The sequence below is a fragment of the Pithys albifrons genome, chromosome 2 (assembly GCF_047495875.1).
Source record: "Pithys albifrons albifrons isolate INPA30051 chromosome 2, PitAlb_v1, whole genome shotgun sequence".
NCBI classification, from domain to species: domain Eukaryota; kingdom Metazoa; phylum Chordata; class Aves; order Passeriformes; family Thamnophilidae; genus Pithys; species Pithys albifrons.
Genome location: NC_092459.1, coordinates 53,695,295 through 53,717,078, shown reverse-complemented (window position 1 = coordinate 53,717,078; position 21,784 = coordinate 53,695,295). Strand labels below are relative to the sequence as shown.

At 42.0% G+C, this 21,784-nt stretch overlaps 2 protein-coding genes across 6 annotated transcripts in view; one reads left to right on the top strand and one right to left on the bottom strand.

The window, feature by feature from the left end:
- The window catches only part of ECHDC1 (ethylmalonyl-CoA decarboxylase 1), a 51,613-nt gene extending 42,805 nt beyond the window's left edge, over positions 1-8,808 (top strand). For both annotated transcript variants that reach the window (XM_071549025.1, XM_071549026.1), the window contains exon 6: positions 4,915-8,808. In XM_071549025.1, the coding sequence (XP_071405126.1) occupies positions 4,915-5,323 (409 nt within the window). In that variant the 3' untranslated portion in view covers positions 5,324-8,808. The remainder of the gene's footprint in view (positions 1-4,914) is intronic.
- An 853-nt stretch (positions 8,809-9,661) lies between these two features.
- RNF146 (ring finger protein 146) lies at positions 9,662-20,793 on the bottom strand. Of its 4 annotated transcripts, none has more exons than XM_071549023.1 (3): positions 20,641-20,793; positions 15,001-15,157; positions 9,662-11,429 (listed from the first exon to the last, which is right to left on the bottom strand). In XM_071549023.1, exon 3 carries the CDS (start codon positions 11,426-11,428, stop codon positions 10,370-10,372), a length of 1,059 nt encoding a protein of 352 aa, XP_071405124.1. In that variant the 5' UTR covers position 11,429; positions 15,001-15,157; positions 20,641-20,793; the 3' UTR covers positions 9,662-10,369. The 4 variants fall into 4 exon arrangements, with proteins under 4 accessions (XP_071405124.1, XP_071405121.1, XP_071405123.1 ...); XM_071549020.1 differs by having other exon boundaries at positions 20,658-20,793; XM_071549022.1 differs by lacking the exon at positions 20,641-20,793 and adding an exon at positions 20,033-20,271.
- Positions 20,794-21,784: the final 991 nt, after the last annotated feature.

Here is a 21,784-nt window from a genome sequence, read left to right as displayed (position 1 = left end):
TCCCCTGGGATGGTGAGGAGGTGTAAGGAAGATGGAGTGAGACCATGAGGTGCAATTCGCTCGTGAAGTGATGGGACAAGGACTGTAGTTTTAGTGTTTAGAAGCCACACGTGGAAACGGATTGGCTTTCTTGCTCACTGAAGGCTCAGCATGCATTTGAGAGCTGCTGCTGCTGCTGTGAATTGCCCAAGAAGCATTCACCAAGCAAAGTTACGAAATTCTAAACTAGTTACATGTGAGCTTTTGTCCACTTGCCAGCAAGATTGTAAAATTTTCATGTCCACCTGGCAAAGTCAGTTCCATTTGCATGATAAACACCATCTGCAGATAGTATCATACCTGACCTAACAAATTCTTGAACTTGCACTCCCCAGCAATGTGTAATTTTAAAAGTTGTTTTGGCCACATGTCAGCATAACGCTGCTGTTACTTAATTTAACAAGACTTAATTAAACTGATGCTATATTGATGAGTGTATTAGAAACATACATGTTCAGTAAAGTGTATTTGTTCTTCTTTTCTTTGCTAGTTAAAGCAAGTGTTTAACTTTTGATAACATTCTTTCTATTTTCTTTTTTGTGGTTTTCTTTTTTCTTTACTATGTCTCTTTTCCTGTCCCTAAAGTAGTTCCATATGTGGTTTGGATGCTTGGCTGAAAGCCTTTGATATCAATACTGTGTTTTTGCTGTCTTCACTAACAGCCAAAATAAGTGTGTGGCTGACCCTAGACATTGGTTTTTATGTGACTGGGTGTCTTGCATTTTGTCTTGCAAAATACCTATTTCTACTTGAAGATTTCTTACTATTTCCATAACTCTTGCTCTACAGCATGCTAAAATTATGGGTATCTTTTAATTGTGTCTCAAGGCCTTTGACTTTTCATTTTTGGAGAATTTTCCACCTTGTATTGGTTCAATCACATTGTAGATAGGTGTTCCTGAAATTTGTAGAAGGTGGCAGATTTGGTTAGGGAACTTACTGTGACCCAAAGACATAAGCTGTGTTTATGATTTATATTGATTGGTGGTTTGAAAGCAGGATGCTAAAGTGTTTGGGGGAGAGATAAAAGTCATCTCCTGCAGTTCTGGCTTGACTGCCCTCTCTCATAGCTGAGAACCAGGTGCTGGAGCACTGCATGAATGCTGGCTGCCTCCCTCCCTGGTGTGCCAGTCTTAATGCCAGCTAAAAGGAGATCAGAAGTCAGGAGCTGTGTCCTTACACGACACTGGGAGTCAAACTGGGAATGGGAACAAAATCCAGGTTGCTGACAACACATTTAGTGTTTTAGGCATTTTTTTATCATCAATTTCAACAGCATAGTTGTAGGAGCTTTCAAAATGTGTAAAATAGAGGGTGCTATTTGTCCCTCTCTAGTAAACTTGTTTAGGGCCTTTGCCTTGTCAGAATGCTGAATGTAACTCAAACTTCAAAGTCCAGGAAATGATGAGGTAAAGGCCAGCACATATCTTAATATGATCTTAATTCTGCCCAAGGAACTGATTATATCCATTGGAACAGCTCAATAACATGAGTATTTATAAAAATCAGGTAGGAAAAATTGAGAAAATACATTTCTGTTTGCATTTTCAGCTTTTAGTGTACACGCTCCAGCTTCAAGTAGTCGGGGCATGGTGTTAGCTCGCAGCCGGTGCTGCCTTTGGAGAAGCCAGTGTACCTTTATAAGGATGGGATTTCTTAGGCTGCCTTGTTAATGACAAGGGTTTCTTCCCACATGCATTGCCACTGATGTGATGAGATGTGACATGACGGTAGTTTGTGGGCACAATGAGATGTCACAGAATGAAGGAATCCTCAGACCAAAGGGGGAGGATTTGTAACATTGAGGCTGAGAATATTTAAAAATGTATTGCAGGAACATTTGCTGTAGCTTGTTTGCTTTAGATGACTAATGCAAAATTGGATGTGGCCCATGGTGGCTGTGCTTTCTTCCTAGGGGGGTTGTAGTGCTTGTAACATGGAATAAAATGTTCTTAAAGAAGGTTTCAGCTGCAGTTTCATGCTTATATTACCTTAACCTCTTATTTCCAAATTAAGTTGTGAGGATTTTGCTACCCTTCACATTTCTGAAGGATGTTTCCCTGCTTGTAAGATCTTCGGTCACTTTGACATTAATTACATTAAATAAATATTTTTTCAGTACTGTCATGCAACAGCTTTTCTTTATTAGGGTAGGGAAGGCGTGTGTCTAGGAGTCCAGTGATATGGCCTTCCCCTGGGATACAGGAGACCCAGATTTTAATTCCTTTGACCTGGAAGACATGAACAGGCATATTAAGTCAATTCAGGGTTAATTTTGTATTTATGTAGTATTCTGTCGTGGGCAGGGCCAGTAATAAGTGAATAAGGTATAAACAGCTCAGGAAAAGCACTTTAGTCTTTCCAGCTTTTTGATGTATCTTTATGTTTAGTAATGCTTGATGTGCTTTTCTTACATAAATTCTTCTAATGGGAGATCAGATACGTGATGTCCCAGAAGGTAGACTCAATTCCTTTCATACAGTAAAAAGGGAAATATTTATGCAAGGCTGCAGCTGGTGATGTTCAGAGGCCAATCCCAGGCTGGCTTGGCAGCCACATTCACCTCTTCAGACATGAGCTCAGGTCTCCATTGCTTCCTTGGACATGGAGACTGGAAGTGAGTGGTACTAACAGAGAGCATGATGGGTGGTTTCTGTGAGAAATGGTATGAGTTCAGGCAACTTGATAGGTCTGAAAAACCAGATATTCCTTTCTTAAGCCTGAAGGCAGTCCAAGACTACAGTTACACCTTCCACTGACCACTACTTATCTCTCAATATTTTCTGCGGTTCTTGTTCAAAGGAGCATTGTAGAGAGAGGTGTATCCCAACGAGATCCTGGAAACTGTAGCCCTACAGTCTATCTATGGATTGATTAAACTGTCAGTCATTTATTTTCCTTTCACTGTGTTTGGTTCCATTTCTCAGAGGGAGGTAAAGAGACTGCAGGGAAACAGAGCCATTCTGACATTGTAAATTTTTCAATTTCTTTTTTGTTGGCACTGATCTTCATGTTGGCTGTGCTTCTTATGCAAAATCTGACTTTTCCATGCCAACTTCAGAGGATGTTGACCTGATTCCTCAGATGAGTTCTTACACTGCCCTCAGGATGTTCACAGAATTGCCTGTCCTTAAGGCCTGACCCCAGGTGGCTGGGACAGTCTCAGATTCAACATGCAAGTGCAACATTGCCTCACTGACCTGCGGTGGCTGTCCCAGAAGACTGTCTATAGGGTGGTTAGCATCAGATGCCCATCTGCTTATGACCACTCCTTTTTTAATGCCTCACATCACTCAGTACAGCTAGAATGAAGCCCTTAGTAGTGTTTTCATTATTGCTTTCCTGGTGGGACACTGGGTGTCAACAAATTGAAAAGAAAGCTGAGCCAGTAAAGGAGTTTTGGAATACTTGCAGACTTTTCTTTTTGGAGAGACCTGAGCTCCCTGGGATTTGCTGGGTTTGGGAACCACTTGATAACATTAGCTGCAAGCCTTTCCCCTCTGCAATACTCTGCTCTCTTCCTTTTGACACACAACCTTCCTCTGCTATCTCTACAAGAAGGCTTTCATGCAATCTGGCCTGTCAGCTGTTGCCTTTGTGCATTGTGTTGGATCTGGGATAAAGTGTAAGCTCCTCAGTTCTGATGCTGTACAATGTGGCATGAATGCTGATGGTGCTCTGGTTAAGAAAAATCAACCAAGCAAACTTAAAATTAACCATAATCAAGCAGATTTGAGAACAGTGAGTTCCTGGAAGTAGTCATATTTTTAAAGGTTTTCCTTTTCTTTCCCCTTTCAAAGCTATTCACCTTGATATTTTCACTATGGAAAACTGCATTGTTAGGAAACAGACTTGTGTGTAGATCTCAGAATTACAAGATTTGTCTTCGGAAAGCCACTTAGTGCTTGAAGTAGAAGCTAATCTACTTCACAAATGTCTTTTCTATTCTTTGTCTTATGAACAGCAGCAAGCAATCACACTGCAGAACATCACCTTGAGAAAGTACCGGTCTGTTTCTGTACATCTTTGTTATATGTTTCTATTTCTAGAGGTTTTTTCCACTAACCTTATGTGTGTCAGTGTGACCACTATGTGAAGATGGAACAATCTGCTGCAGCAGAGCTCCTTCAGGGAGATAGCTTAATCAGCCCTAGGGTGAGTTCTTAAGTAAAGAAGGTGAGAAGCTGTAGAAAAGAAGCAAAGATGTGAAATCTTTGAAAAGAAAAATGTGACTCACTGTGTAGAGGGGAGCAATTCTATTACACACTGCAAGGATAAATAGAAAGCAATTCTATTATAAATTGTGACCCATAAGTTGAGCATCCATCCTCATTTCCTTTGCTGTATTTAGCAGCTAGAAATCAAACTCACATGGATCCTCTAAAATATGGAACAAAAAAGTCCCACCTGTGCTGTAATCAAGCACCAGGATGCAGACAGAACCTCCCCAGTGCAGATCAGTACTAAGACCACAATCCATCCACTTGAGAAATGTTTTGTACATTAGTTTGATTTGTTTTTACCCAATACCCTGCTGTTTTAGGCATAAATTATCAAGGCAGTGTTGGCACTGTGAATAAATGTCTGCAGTTCTGTTTTCAACACTTTTTTAGGACTACAGGTATCTTTTTTAGGACTACAGCATCTTTAGTTGTAGTAGCCTATGTTTTTAATTTTGAGAAGGGCCAAATGCTGCAGTTAATACACCATGTAAAATTTAAGATATTCCAGCTCTGGCTGTAATCAGCAGGCTGTCAAGTTGTATCAGCCATTGGAAGCAGAGGGGAGGAGAAGATAGAAAATTAAGTGCTGTTGAGCTGCAAACGAAAAGTCAATGCATGGATTGACCTCTGTGTGTTTGTTTTTCATTGACAGGTTGATGACGCCTGAAAGTGAAATTCGGTTTGTCCACAAGCACATGGGTCTGGTGCCAGGCTGGGGAGGAGCTGCCCGGCTGGTACGGATCATGGGCAGTGGGGCAGCCCTGCAGCTGCTGAGTGGAGCTGCCCGGGTGGATGCTGAGAAAGCTTTGCACTTGGGATTCTCAGAGCAGACACTGTCATCTTCAGATGACATCTCCAGAGTGTTAGAAGAAGCCCGAGCCTGGCTGAATCAGTATACAGAGGGCCCAGCCAGTGTGATTCGGGCTATGAAAAAGGTGGTGACAGCAGGAAGAGAGCTCCCATTGGAAGCTGCCCTAAGGACAGAGAAGGACATTTTTGGAACTGTATGGGGTGGGCCTGCCAATTTGCAGGCATTGGCTAGAAGACCAAAGCATAAATGATGGTCAATGCATAAGAAATGTTCTTGACCTTTTTGCAAACAAAGCCTTCACTAAAGCAGGCATTAAGCTGAATCATTTAAAGAGTTGCCCATTTTAACTGGCATTAAAATTCCTGCCATTCACATCAGGCAGATATATTTGGTGTGCAACCATAGAGAAATCCCTGGCTGATTCTTTACTGTCCTAATCACCCACTGAATAGAGATTAGTGAAATTAGTATGTAAAGGTAAATACTGTATTGGAAATAGAACTATAATTCTTTTGGAATGAGGCTGAAGATTATTTTCTAGTGAGTTGATTTTGTTTTTCTAACTGGTATGGAAATTAATTACTTGAAAGTTAGGAGATTTATTTATTTGTGGAAGAGGTGCATCTAAAACTGCAAAATATGAGTTCCCCAACATGAAACCAAAGCCTTTAAGCTTGAAAAAGATGATAACTAGTGAGAGAATAGTTTTTATTCTTTCATCTCTAGTCAGTACTTCATATAATTGCTGAAAAAGAATCTGAGGATACTTCAATTTTAACGGTGCTTTTACAGAAGCTTTAACGTACTGAGAAGCTTCTAGCCCCCACTCACTGACATAATTCAGGTTTTTAAGTGCATTTAGGTGTCTTCTCACTGCTCAAGGAATCAACTGCCTACACATGCATCTGCACATGCATCCTGGACCTGTGCAAAGCTGCTGACCTGGTTCTTTATATAGAACCTATCCGAAATCTTGGAAAGCCATGACATATCATGCCCCAAAATGGGATGTCCTTAACTGACTGTGTGGTCACAGTGCTTCAGCATTCTGGTAAGATGTGTGTGGTTAAGTCTGTGTCTTTCTTCAAAGCATTTTTATTGCAAGGGCATATTTGGGCTGACCAGAAGATTTGGAACTGAGTCTCCACTTCATGCCAGTGACTATGCAAGTAATTAGATAGTGGGGATGGTTTTCCCTTTAGAAACTGACACAGAGTCCTTGCTTTGGAGGATGATTCTTAAATATCTATGAGAGCAAAACCATACAGACATACCTATGACTGAGAGTTTCCTGTACTGTTGGTAGGATACACTTGTCTCTAAATCCAGCAGGGACAGAGATCTGAGCCCAGGACCCAAGTACTGCATGGGAGCATGTTAAGGAGGAAACTGGGCTGTGTGCTTGGCCTGACCAGGTTTAACTAGCTCCAGATCATGGAACAAGCTCCCTTAGGAAAAGAAGGCAATTTCTCGGATGGAAATCCATGTCACCATATCTGTCTACAGTGTAGCAGGATTCCCAAGTGTTAGACAGTGAGGTAACTATATGTTTGAGGACCTGGGAACAAATCAATGATGGGAATTAGCCTTGGACTGTATGTTAAGATTCTGCAGGTTTTCAAGCAGATACTGTGATCTGCTGAGCATGTTTTACTATATGGGTTTCACAGCATGGAGTATGCATAGCCTGAAGCAAGCAAGAGAAATGCTGCAGAAAGGCATGTGTTTTGAGTTGGCACATCAGAGAAGATAAGTAACACTGTGTAGATCCTGCATCTTTGCCTTAGTATCTGAAGCACTGATGGAGGAAGATTTCAAATCTCTCTTCCCAAAAATAAAGTTCAATTTTTACTTTTAGGTTAGAGAAGAGACAGGAATGAGAACATGGGGAGATAGTGTTCTGGTTTGTGCCTCTTTCTCCTCTGCCTCTTTTTATCCAATAGCTCAGTTGTTAGTCCTTTGTTTAGCTGGATTCTTTCCATGCCCTGAAAAGACTTCAAACCTGTTACTTCACAGTTACAAGTTTTAATATAGTTGGCAGCACTTGACCATTTAGTAATGAAACTGTTCTGGTTTTAATGAAGTTCCTCAAGACTCACGAGGGATTCCAGACTACCAGTTGTCAGTGAACCTTCAAAGCATGCTCCAGTCCATACTCGTTCAGCTTTTTGCATCAGTAGCACATCACGTTGTTGTGAGTCAAAAAGAAAAAGTGCTTTAAAGGGCAACTGGTTATGTCTTTGCTAGTAGCAGGAATAAATTTACCATTACTAGTACTGTAATTACATTTTAAATATGGGTGTGAGAATTGCTTAGGACCCAAGCAAGACTTTTGAATATATTTTTTTATTTTGTGTATTAGGCCCATAAGTGTATTCTGTGTACTGGGTGATACAAACTTGAAAAGGAGGAAATTGTAGGAAAAAAGCAGAATCTGGTTTTCTTAACACTTTGAACCAGATCTGTACTGCCAGTAAGTAAAACTCTGTATGTACACCCATTGGGGATCTCTTTCCATTTTGATTTGAAGAGAATAAGCTTACTTCTCATTTCAGCAAATGAGTTTCCCCAGCCACCCTCTCTGACTTGTGTCAAAGGCCAATGTTTGTTTCTAAGAAAACAGGACAAATATTTAACTAGAACAGAGCAAGACATGCTCAGAAAAGTTTCAAAAAGGGTTATGGGAACTCATTTTGTTGGTATCACAGATATGCCAAACATGGGTACAGGACAGTCTGAAGATCATTACAGGTTTTGATCAAGGATTTTCTCAGTAGTCTAATCCCATAGTCTCTGATCTGTTCTCTATTTTAAAAGCAGCTAAAGCTGTTCATAGGAAAACCAGCCCAAGTAAAATAACATGAGTGCTACGATGAGAGCTCCAGCCTGAGATTAAATGGAATCTTGTTTTACTCCTTTGAAAGCTAAATGCTTTATTTTATATAATACTTGCTTATTATCTAAAGTGACAAATATCTGTAACCAGCAGGTAATAAGCACTTGTATTTTCTGTACAACTATTAAAGACAAGAAGCTTCCTCTTAGGCTTTTTTCCCCTTCTGAAATGGCTTAAACCAAACAAGCACTAAATGCAGAAAATGAATTTCAAGCATCAAAATTGATAGTCCCAGTGTCCTAATTAAATAGCATGCTAGCTTTTGTACTTCCTAGGGGCTTGTTTGCCAGCTCCCTCCTCAGCAAACTAAGTTTCCTGCTACATTGTCAAATGCCTGTCTTGTTCTTTCCTCCGTGTACTGGGACACAGCCTGAGGGCTTAATGGGGGTGTAGATTCTGCACCAAGCATTTAAGGGTTGGATGCTGTAGATTACTTGTAGCAAAAGAAATACTTCTATCTAACTTTCTGCTGCTAGAATCATACTAATCAAATGGTCAATCAAGATAAGCAAGGTGTTCTTGCAGAACGCTTGGTTCACTATCTGATTATTTTTTTTAACCATGACAGAGGACTCCTGCATCTGTGATTTTCTGTTCTGGAAATGAAGAGATGCCATAGATTTTATAGTATTTAAATTTCCGTTCTGCTCCAGTATGCATTTCTCTGGCTATGCTGTACAGGTTGAAATTCACTTAATTCATGGAATTACAGAAAACCACATAATGCAGTGTGGCTGTGGCTTTGCTAAAATAGACAGAGAATACCCCAAGAATAATCACTGATGAAGTTATTTGTAGACTGGGCTGAAAATCCCAAAATTAAATATATAGTGAGTTGAGTTCTTGTGTTTTTGTTCTTGCTTTCTTCAGCACATACCCTCACATAAAGTAAAACTGACTAGAGGGCTGGCACAGGTCTGTCCAAGATTAGACATGTCAGCCATCATTACAGCAAAGGAGACCATTATAGAAATTTAAATCTAGCATCTTTAAAAATGGCCCTTTTAGTTCCTTTCAAATGGTTGTTTGCCTAAAGCAACTTTTGTTTTCAGATCTGTAGTAGCTATGCATCAGCTACTGTCCCTTTCTATTTGAGGATACATATACTACAAACCAGAGTTTAATTAACTTTATTATAAAGGTTGAGTCTCGAATCAGTGCTGTTTCTTGATTTGAATAAAATGTAAAACAACTGCCACAGACAGAAAAGACAAGCTGTTTTTCACAATGTGGCTTCCAATACTCTGTGATACATGGAAGTCCATTTGTAGAAATGCAGCTCCCAGATTACTTGTATGTGCATAACACTGCCCCTTCTGTCCTACCACTAGTTTTGCTATGAACAGACAAACAGCAATACAGTCCTTAATATCCTCAGTTGGTTAAAACTAGGTTGTAATAATGCCAATGTCATGGGTTCAATCCCCTGTGTGGGCCATTGACTTAAGAGTTGGACTCAATGATCCTTGTGGGTCCCCTCCAACTCAGAATAGTCTGTGTGTGATCCATGTCCTTTGTTATACACTCAATTCTGATCACTTACGCTCTTTTATTTCAACAGTCAGGGATGCAAGAACTTCAGGATGCCACTCAAAGCCAGTACTCTCTTTTGGGAAAAACAGGAAGCTGTTTTATGATAATTTTCTTTTAAACTCCTCCAGTGAAGTTCAATTAAACTGGAAACATACCGGAGGTTGTTACTGATAAAATGCAGTTTTATTAAATTATAAATTCCGTAACAAAAACGAGACAGATCAAGAAAGACCTCAAAAACAAAACTACAAGGACTAGATGGCAAAGCCAGTGAAAAAGCCATGGAGAGTGTATAGGTAAGGATTTGCAACACAAGTTAACAGCATTTTTACATTTCCATTGAAAGAAGGTAAATGATTGCTCTTGTCTAGCAAAAACACATTTTAACTCCAAACTCACATCTATTTTCTCACATTAAATTAAGCATCCTGCTCACACCCAACACCCTGCCTGATTCCACATTGCTTTAGTGTTCTTTTCATGTATCAATCCATGCAAAAAGTAGTAAGACACTTAATGCAACAGTCAGATAACGAAGACAATTCAAGTTGTACAGTAGATATACATTGGCCAAAGAGGGATAGAGGATCTCCAGGGAAGAATGCTACAAAATAAACAAGACATTTTCAAGAAAACTGGGCATGGCTAAGCAGCTTTCAAACCACTAACAAGACAACCCAGTTTCCTACATTTAAGAGTCTTCCAGCTGAGACATGTTAAGAGACTTAAGTTAAAACAGGCCAAATCTGTTGCTCCCCTTCACCCCACCCTCCCACCAAACACACTGCTAGGTTTGAGTGCGATGCTGATGTGGACAGAAAATTTACAGAAAATTACAATGAGTTGGTTTTTTGCATGGCTCTAGATTTAAACTTCAGTGACTGTGCACTGTCCATCTGGCCTTCTAGATCTCACACTTGTGTTTACCCCCCCACCCCCTGCCACTGGTCTATCTGCTCCTGACTGGCTTGCACTGGCATTCAAGTGTCTCTGCTGGACAGAGGACGGGCGTTGCTGAAGGTGGGCAGACACATCCTCGCTATCGCTGCTGGCATCCGATTCGGTCTCCTCAACAGAGGTGTCGGGGGCTGGTACCCTACCAGAAGATGATGATTCATGGTCTTCTTCTCCCTCTCCCCTATGACTCCTTTCAGCCATACTGTCTCCATTTATTTGCAAGTGGGCAAAAGAGTTCTCCAGAGAATTGCTTGCATCAGGTGATGGCGTTGAAGGACTCATCAGCTGGCCATCGAGTGATGGCAGGGGCCTCACAGAAATGGGTGCTAGAGGCTGCACAGCTGCAGCCCCTGGAGTCAGTGTGCTGTCTGCACCATCAGCAGAGCTCTCTCTTGCCAGGTTGACAGTGTTAGTGTCACAGTCCAGCCTCAGCCCAGCCACTCCCTTCTTTGGTATATCTATTATGTCCCGCTTTATTTTTCTGCGACGTCCATGCTCATTTCGCCTATACTGAACCATATTTTCAAGATCTGCTACATATAAAAACCCAGCAATTAGCATTTCAGTGCTCTTTTTACCTTTGGAAAAGGCATCTTCCAGCTCTCTGCTGGTACGTTCATCATACTGCCACCAACCATTTCTACCTTCATAGTACCAAGCGTATTCTCCGTTGCCTCTGCTGGCTGCTTTGAGTTCTTCAGGTGACAATAAGGTTGGCTTGTCAAGAAAATCCTCAGGAATCTCCTGCCGGCAGAGTGCACATCGTTTCCCAAGCCAAGAAGCTCCCTTCACACACAGATAGCAGAAAACATGTTTACAAGGCAGACTTACTGGATGGACACAGGTTTGCAGACAGATAGCACATTCAGGGACTGGCAGGGAAGGTGCTGCATTAGTACACGACTCATTTGTCTTCCTGTTTGTGGGAAGCATGTTGATTGAATGATCTATTTCACCACAGCCAGCCATCCTGCAGAGGATCAAAGAGATTTAAATCAGTTTATTATGTCAACTTAAACTGGTACTTGGTAACACATTTGACCTAAATATTCACAGAATGAGATGCTTACCTTAATTTAAGGTAAGTTACAATTTATCAAGCTCAACTCAAAGAAACTCATAGGTTAATGCTTTGTTTCCTGAGGTGACAGACTGAACTGAGTACTGGGAGAATTTCTTTTGCTGATCACCAATCTTTCATCTGTTTAATTTTCACCATGTCAACATACCAAGTTAGAAAACAAATTTTGCAATTTCCTCTGTTCATTCTCCCTGAAGTATATTGTTGATTAATCAACCTTCAGCCAACCAGTTATGCTGGTGCCTCCTCAGGAAATTTAAAGAAACTATAGTTCTTTCCTCAAGAGGTGACCTAGCTGCAAACATTGAACAAGTTTTCTTCAGACTACTAGTGATCATGTTTGATTAAGGGATTGCCTGAACAGTACCTCAGGCTGGGTTTACACAGCAGAAAATAGGCCTGGCAGCAGCATCCACCTCAAGTACTCCCCCACTGTTTTTTTTAGTTCCCATGCACCATGGTACACTATCCCTCAATCTGGGCTCAGAACAAACACAGGGCTATGGAAAGAACCAGACTGGAAAACTGAGGCAGCTTTTTAAAAAATACATTGGATTCGTTCTTCCGAAACATCAAGTGAACTCTCTGATATATCTGAGTGCCTCTCAAAAGGAATCGCTGCTGACCCACAGAAGCAGCAATATATTCCAGAAGACACACAACTGTGACTGGAATGGCTTGTGAAGTCATTGCCTTTACTTGCTCTGGCCATATCATATTTCTGTCATTAAAGATGATTTTGTAACTGTAAGAGAACAGGGAATGCAAAACTGTGTTCCTCTGGCATTGTGTAGGATTTAAGTAGTTGAAAAATTCTAGCCTAAATACGCAAATGCCTTCTCAACTACATTTTTGCCATGGCAATCTTTCACAGTCTGTTTCATGGTAACTTTCCTTTTACTTATTGACAATCAAAACCAAACGCCACATATCAAATGAGGGAAAAGAATGGGCTTTGGAGAACGGGCCTTAAAAGGTGCCTTTTTGCATTTAAATTCCCAAGGAACTTCAAGACTGATACTCAACAAAACAGCCTTTCAGTGAAAGTAGTCTTTGTTGTACAGCTAGGAATAATTCCTGCAAAACTACCACAGGCATGTGGGTCAAAAGGGATGTTTACAGGTCATGTAGTCCAGTCTCCTGCTCCACCATGGCACCAACACCAGTACTACATTAGATCAGCCGTGGCTTTGTCTAGCTGAGTTTTTTTGAAACCTGCAAGGATGAAGATACCACAGCCTCCCTGGACAGCTTATTCTAATGTTATACACATTTCCAGCAGAATGTGTTACCTCAAGAGAAAATATCTAGTATTACTGTAAAGGCCTCCACTGCTTTAAAAATCTTAGGAATACATGTTGAGATTAAAAAAAATAAAATTATGCTTTAGTATCTGTATTTTCTTTACAATAATGTATTATATGCTGTTTACTTAAAAATATATTTCTGTATGCTGCCTTTCTTTCCTTTTAAAAGACCAATGACTTTTTAATCCTTTTTTACCAAATAATTATTTTAAAAGCTCTACAGCTCAAAATACTTTTTTCCTGAAGCAGCACATAATTGTATCCACCTATGTTTCAGTTTCATGTCTGAATTTCTTTCTTGGAGACTAATGACAAGCCTGCATAGTAGTTCTTAAATCAGCAAGCCAGATGCAGACACAGCATTATCTACCAGCTGGTAACTGTTTTCACTGCACAGTTCACATCTGTGTGTGAGATCCATACTAACAACATTGTGAACGTTTTGGAAGCCTCACACTTCTGAGGTTCTACTTTGCAACAGGTTTTTGCAGCAAATTAGGGGGGAGAAGCTTATTAGAAATAGGGGAGAAGAAAGTCTGTTGAGATTTCAGAATACTCATCAGCACAACCCAACTGGTATTTCACAACAGAAGAGCTGAAAGAGAAATTCATGTATTGATTAATTTGTGCTAACCATGGCTGAGGGAAAGGATCTGAATTTTCAAGTGCCCCCATAATGAGATACTACTGTACAAAAAGGCACAGCAGCAGAAATTTTTACTTCCATGCTAGAGTTTTACAAAAGGCTGCTTCTCTCTGAGTATCTTTTATAAGGTTATTCTTTTCAGAGTCAAAGAAAAGATTAAAACAACCTGTAGGAAGCAACTTCTATAAAAGTCACGTAACATAATTGAGATTTTGGAGGTGATTAAAATGCAGTGCAGGGATTAAAAGCACCATACACTTTGACAAACCAAACTCTGATACCATGAGCTAAACTAAAGATAGTTTACCCTGAGGTAATCTAAAAGAAAGCAAAAAATGGTAACATTTGAACTGTACTCAATAGGTCACTCATTAATCTGAGGAATCTTTGATTCCTTACTAGATCAAGGCAATAATGCAGGATTTAAAAAGAATAAATGCCTTATCTTGAAATTCCTATATGATTTTTAATGACTCTAAGGAAAATGTTATGTATAAAAACTAATAGAGGTGGAGGAGCAAACCCTTATCTATAAAAAAGTGCTTCCCAAGAACATAAAACTCTTAAAAGACAAGCACAACTGCAGTTGCATGTGCTCAGAATGCAGGACAATTATGCACTTGAAGACTCCTATCAACTGAACTGATGCTGTCTCACTTCTTGTTTTTAAAGGAAGATCTTAATTAATCCTTTTTTGTTTACCTTTTTAAGTATCAAATCTAGGTCACAGAGCTTGTTTATAAGCTCGTATGAGGATGCACATGTACGTAGATTTTTTACTGAAGAGGTAGCCCTTCAGAACAAAGGAAAAACATCTGGGACTGCTATTCTGCTACATTATGGCTCTGGAAGTGCTTTCATTGCAGCTTCATGGTATTAAGAACTAAACAAAGTGACTACACAGTATTTCTCCTGAAATTCAGAGTAATATTTTATAACAAGGTTCAATTAAAACAGGCTTCATATCAGAACTGTTATCAAACAGGAAAGTGGGTTTTTTTAGGAGGACTGGGTTCCCTTAAGACACTCCTGGCAACATGGAAAATTACATTATTGATTAGTGAGGCTAAAAATTAAACTTACAGAAAAAAAATGTAAAAATAATTTTATTTGAAGGATCCTCAATTCAGCTGTAAATAAGGTAACAAACAGCACCTGAACTGTGCATTTTAACATAGATACAGCCTAAAACCAAATGAGAAGGAATTAGTCCACAATCTTGGCAGATCTCACCTTTCTTTTAATTTTTTTTGTGTTTTTATTTTTAGCATTTAATTTTTAAGCTATGGGGCCTTCACCAACACACAAAGTACGGAAGAGGTGATAGGTAACAACCACATGAAAACATCCCAGGCCTTCTTCAATTCTAACAGAAGAAAAAGTAAGTTCACACAAAACCACCTCAAAACTGAGTAATTTTTCAAATTCCAGGTCAAATTCTAAGTGCAACTAAACAGTCTGTCAAGGAGCTGACATGTTTAATTCCATTAACAAAACAACAGCTTACGTTTTCTGATTAATTTCTATTGAAGCATGCCACAAGACTAAAATGTCCTCTCTTCAGATGTCTCCAGCTACGATGGCAGGGCCTCCTTCCCAAGGCTGGCTCATTCCTGACTTGTCCTGCCCAATGGGACACTACAGTGTTTCAGCTTCTCTGCAAACTAATGGAGAGCAAATAATACCACCGTTACAATGTTGTCCAGACGTACAAGCAAACAAAATACAATGTGATGGTTCTGTTACAGGAAAGAAATTACTATGCTTTTATTTACTTGATGCAGGCTATTTTCAGAATTCTGTTTTATTTTTTGCAATAATCAGTTTTGGCTCACAGTTTTTATTTTGATGTCTGGCTTAAGCAAATTATCTTTTTTTAAGTATTATAAAAGGCAATTATTTTTTACTATAGTAAATTAATTGCTCACTTCCATGCAGTGACCATGTACACAAAAGAAGAAACAAGACTGACAAGACAATTTAAATTAATTATATTCAGACAATTTAAAAAGTCACAATGGCTTCCTAAAGCTGTTTATAAAACTGTCTCATTTCATTCCAGAGGATACATCTAGACTTGTGTCTTGTCTCTTAACAGGGACTTGTATCAGATGCTTGAGTAAAAAACAGCACATGCAAAGACCTGATTTCCCTCAGGTCCTCTCCACATTTCAAGGCTCAGAGCTTTGCATCCTTGTCCTTTTTTACACAGATCACATGCATTCATTTAATGAATGAACCTCAGAACCATTTGACATTTTTTCTTTGCATGTCTACATACCTGTGTCCTCAGACCAGCTTATAAACAAACAATGACCTAGATTTGATACTTAACAAGGTACACAAACAAAAAAATTAATTAGGACCTTCCTTTATTTCTTTAAAACATGCTGAAAAGCGCCAAGGTTCATCAAGGGAAAAAATGCCTGCAATCTCTGAAAAAAAAAGGAAAGACAAGGATGCAACTCAGTCTCCACACCTCTGAGCTAATACACCCCTCTTCAGGCTAGAGAGACAATGTCAGTCACAAATACACTTGGTATCTGTCACTGACCAGAATCTGAGCCAAGTCGTTTCACAAATACCTAATAATCACTGGAAACCAGTAAGTGTCTAACAAACACCTAAAAAATCCTACACTAGGGAAAGGAGACCATCAAAATTTCACTCCTGCATTCTCACATGCTAAACAGGAAGATATTGATCTGTAAGAACCACCTTCAGGGAATTCTCTGTAAAAAGACTGATGAACCACAGAGTTGCATCTTCCTTCTGGGCTGTAGCTTTCTGGATGATTCTTAAACACTCTGAATTACAATTATCAGTTGCTGCAACACATTACGTACAGGAATGATTTTAAGTAGACCTAAGAACATCAGCTCTTCATTCAAGTAAAGATTCATTTCAGCATAAATACAGTGCAGATCAGACACGTAAGAGTTGAGTAGAGTCAAGGAGTGACAAGCCCCTGAAAGAACATGAAGTATTATAGTGTTCCATGCTATAGTCCATCATCAAATGATTAAACATTTGTCATTAGTAACATCAGAGGAAAGTGTTCTGATGACTTCAGTGTAAGAAACATTACTCAAATATGTTATTCTCCTTATAGCTGAGTTCCATTTAACGTCCACGTAGCTATTCTTAGAAAGAGCTCCTAAGGAAAAATGCAAAAATTAACAAGCCTATCCACACCTTCTCTCCCCTCATCACTGGAGCAGCTTTCCTTTCTTCACACATCAATCTGAAACCAAGAGCTGCAATAGCATTAAAATTTTGGCTCTAATTCACTGAGACAAGATACTATTATTTTCTGTGATCAAAGAGACAGTTGCAACAAGCTCGATGCTGTGGGTGTTCAGCCCTTCATCTCGGCAGCTGGCTTTCAGTGACTTCCTTCCATAGGTATCACCTGAAGCCTTTTATCTACTACCTCTCACAGTCCACTACTAGAGGTAGTAAAAATTAAATCATAAAATCAAATATTATGTGGAGATAGCAGAAAAACGTTGGGTCAGTTCTGGGAGATTTCTTAGGAAATAAAAATGCATGCACATATTAAAGGTATATAATTATACCTCGAAGAATCCAATTAAAGCATAATCACAGGATTGTGGTAAGGCAACTTTCCAATTGCTGCATAGCTCTTGAAAAGAACTAGTTCACACACTGACCTCTACGTAACCTCTACGTTTCATGACATGGTTATTTATTTAATAAGTCAGTCTTGAAAATTCTACTAAACGGACTGACAAACACCTGTGGTTACACACACGTGCCCTTCCTGAATGATGACTCCTCCTTCGAAGTCAAGTGGGTAAGAGCTGTGTTCTATACTTAGCAATTACTTTTTCTCTTTTTCCTGTTACACCCTCTGCAGCAACCTACAAGTATCCCTTCCTAAATCCCTGCATCCTATCACCTATTCTGAGGTGACCTATTTTGAAACTTTAAAGATGCAACAGATGAAAGGCAATGATCAGGAGCAAGAATTCATATTTGGCAACATCCCCTCCCAAACTGAGGCTCAGACAGCATATAACTGGTCTCTCTGCCCCCCTGAAAGTCTCTCTGGATGCTTCCTGGGAGAAGTCACATCCACTTCTTTCAGGCAACTTTCAGATTTTGAAGTGGTGGACTTCCTACAGACCTGTCCTGAAGATCAGTGGTTGTCCTGAAGATCAGTGTCAAACTTTTACTAGGCCAAGATTGAGTGAAACCATTTCTTGTCAGTTCGGTCAACTGTGTCCATTCCATTATCATGCCCAGTAAATTATCAGGCCCAGCACAATTTTTCTACCTTTCTATGTCTTTAAAAAAAAAACCAACAACAAAACCCAGCAACAATTAAAAAGAACAAAACCATAAACGTAACATACGCATTAAACAAGCCAGCTCCTAAATGTTGATGAAGAGTTACCTACACTCTTAAACCTCCTCTGTAAGTAAAATCTTAGCTTTTTAAAAACAAACAAGCACAAACACAAACCATTGGTAAATTCAACTAACATCAACTTCTAACCAAAACAGATAAAGACTGTTATTTGAGTCCTACTTCAAATGACAGATAATCTCACAAATTCTGCAACTCCACACAGATGACTCTATAACAGCTACCACAAATTCATCGTTTCCTCCCCTTGAAAAGTCAGCAGCTACAATATTACTTCATAAGAGTAAATTCTGTTCTGTAATAAAATACTTGGATTTTTTCCATCAAGCTCCCTAATTTATAACTCATTTATGGGGGGTAGGAGGGGAAAATGATCTCCAGAATTCTGCCCTTCCCCACAAGTCCCCACATGTCAAACAGTGTAAGCAGAAGGATGGTGGCTGATTTACTTAATAGAAAAAAATCACTCTCCTATCTGAAGGTCTGCTACTGTCAATATAATACCAGCTCAAGGTATTGAGTCTTATCAGGTATTTTTAAGACTGTCCCTGGCACTGGATAGCACAACAGATAAATAACCTATCTCTTTCCTGTTCTTGACTACTTTTCTGTATCCATTTCTTAAACTTAGAATATCTTCAGGAATTGCTGATTGTTATGAGTTGCCTGTCATTCCTTATCCCCTGGCTATTACACATTAATAAATCCCCAATGTTTATATGTACATTTAGAACTGAATCACAAAAGAGTACTCAAGTGCACAACAGTCAACCAATTCAGTATTAAAATGTTACATATGTATTGAAATGAGATTGTTCTCCTATGCTACAACTGGAGTACTGATTTTGAATTTTGAGCATGTATCGTATTTTTGTCTATTTAACAAAAAAAAATGTCAGTTTCTCACTCAAAATCAGTGTGCAAAACATGAAGCAGAGTCTCGTTCATATTAAGTTATCAATGCTTCATAAACTGAAGTAAGTACAGGAACATCTATTTGTATATACAGACTTGATTAACATGCATAGAAGAGAGGGGGGAAAAAATTCAATTTCAACATAAAGACTTTTCCAAAAGTCCACTATTTAACAGGCTATAAAAATACTGCAATTCCAGCTCTCTAAATAAATGACAATTCAATTACATCTAATCTGATGCAATATATTTTGAAGAAAACAAGAACACAACTTTTGCTTTCACTCAGTACAGATTTTTCTTTATGGCAATTTATACAAATTGGCACTTCAATACCCTTGGAAAGAAACCACAGTATTAACCACACAAAATCATAAAGCAAGTTCTTGCAAAACATTCAATATCTAAGATTTACTCAAAATGACCAAATGAAGACTAAGATTTCATTGTGCCTTCAATATTATTCCAGACTGTAATTTCTGTGTTTTTCCAGACTGTGTTTTTAGAGATGCCTCAGCATCTATTTTTAAGTAGCCCATTGCCCAGAGGCAGCGGCTAACAAAGCAAGCAAGACTGGATTTTCAGTATTACTAACCTGACAAAACCAAAATGTTCCAAAGCTCTACTCCCTACTCCTCCTTGTGATCTTTCAATATATACTTGCATACTACACATCAGTAACAAAACCTATTGTATTTCTCAGGTGTATCACAGAAAAGTGGTACTAAGATTAACGCCGGTTTTCACTACTTTACCATTCCGCTTGCCTTATTCGTACGAAAAAAAACCCATCCACTTAATATTTTGCAGCAATTTTTCAATATCGGCAACATGTATCGCACCAAAAGCGAGACCCATTTTCACCTCCCGTAACACTCCGAAGGGATGCAATCCAAACACCTGAGGAAAGGCCGCCAAGCACAAAGAAACAAAAGCACTTCCACTGGGAACAAACACTTCGTCACTTCTCTGGGGTTGCTCCGCGCTGCGCTCCCGTGGCCGTACAGGCGAATCCTTTCCTTTCACCGGCGCCGGCAGCGACGCCGCGGGGCGGGCACGGCCGCGACAACCCGAGGCGAGGGACGATGTGCACGGAGGCCCCGCATACCGCCCTGGGAATTACAGCGCTGCGCCCGCCCGGCCAGGGGATTCCGCCTCGCGTGACGCCTCCACGGCTAATGCTCATGACCTATTTCACCGCGCAAAACAACGACACCCCCAAGCCACACACCTGCAGAATCAGTCAGGTTGAAAAAAACCTCCGAGATCATCGCGTCCAGCCTAAGTCAGAGCCCGCACCGGTGCCGGGGCGCCGCCTCCCGCAGGGACACGGCCCCGCGGTGGGGGGGGGACCTAGCGAGGCCCGGCAGGAGGGACAGGGAAGCTTCTGCCGGCGATCCCTGCTCCCCGTCCCAGCCTCCCCGGGCGGGGGCAGGGGATGACTCCCGGGAAGGCTCTGCCGCCGCGGCCCCGACACCCGACACGTGACCCCCCGGGCGGGGCGGCGGTGGGTGGCACCCTCGCCCTCCCCGCCGCCAAAACAATGCCGGGCAGGGCTCTGCCCGTCGGGCAGCCCCCCACTCAGCTCGGCTCCGCTCGGCCCAGCCCAGGCCGGCCGGCCTTTTGTTCGGGGCACGCAGCCGCAGCAGCCCGGAGGCCGCGGCCGCCGCTCCAGCTGCCCGCGGGGAGGCAGCGCCGCCCCGGCCTGTGCGGCCGCGCAGGGGGCGCTCTCGGAGCCGCCGTTGGTGGCCGTGGCCGCGGCCGCCGCCTGCGCCTCCCCCCGGCCCGCCCGCCCGCCCCAGCTCGCGCTCGGCCGCGGCGGCGCGGGGACTCACCCACCCGCGGGACTCACTCACCCGCCGGGCCGCAGGCCGGGCCGGGCCGGGCCGCGCCGCTCTGCTCCGCTCGGTGCCGCCACCGCCACCTGCCACCCCTCCGGCCCCGCCGCCGCCACAGCGCGACGCGCCCACGTCACGCGCGGGCCGGGCCGGCCCAACGCGCCACTGTGACGCCGCGGGGGCGGGGCCGCGCGCGGACGCCGCGCCGTGACACCGCCCCCACCCCCCTGCCCCGCGGCGGCGTCATGGCGGGACGGGCCAGTCTTGGCGTGGCACCGTGAGGGGTCGCGGTAGTGCCCTGGGGCCGCGGTCACACTGGGGAAACCTCAGGGATACTCGAGAGGGCCTCGCTTCACGGCTGGGAGTGCCTGGCCGGCCTTCTTGGGCCCCCTGCCCACATCGTGCCGCCTTTGTTGCGGGCTGGCCCTGGCTCCAAAGCCGCTCTGTCGCTGCCCCCTCATCTGGGCAGTGCAGGGGGAATGTAGTGAAAGGCTCCTGCGTCGAGATCAGGACACGGAGAGACGAGGCATAGGTTAGACAGACTAGACGTTGGGAAATTAATTTATTACCAGTCAAATGGAAGCAGCGAAATGGCACATAAACCCAAATCTTTAAGCACCATCCTCCCTTCCCCTTCTTCCCAGGTTGAATTTTGGCTTCCCACTCCTGATTTTCAGGGCGCAGCCCTTCAGCAACAGGCTGCTCCTAGGTGGGTCCCCCACGGGGCCACGGGTCCTGCCAGGAGCCTGCTCCAGAGATGGGCTCCACCTTCCATGAGTCCACGGGTCCTGCCAGGAGCCTGCTCCAGAGATGGGCTCCTCCTTCCATGAGTCCATGGGTCTTGCCAGGAGCCTGCTCCAGCACGGGCTCCCATGGGGCACAGCCTCCTCCAGACACCCACCTGCTCTGCTGTGGGGCCCTCCATGGCCTGCAGCGGCACAGCCTGGCTCAGGAGCTACAGGGGAACATCAGCTCAGGTGCCTGGAGTACCTCTTTCCCCTCCTTTACTGATCTTGGTATCTGCAGACTTGTTGCTCTCACGTATTCTCAGTCCTCTCTCCAGCTGAAGTTGTCATTGTGCAGACTTTTTCCCCTTGTTAAAGTTATCCCAGAGGTATCCCACCATCACTGATTGACTTGGCCTT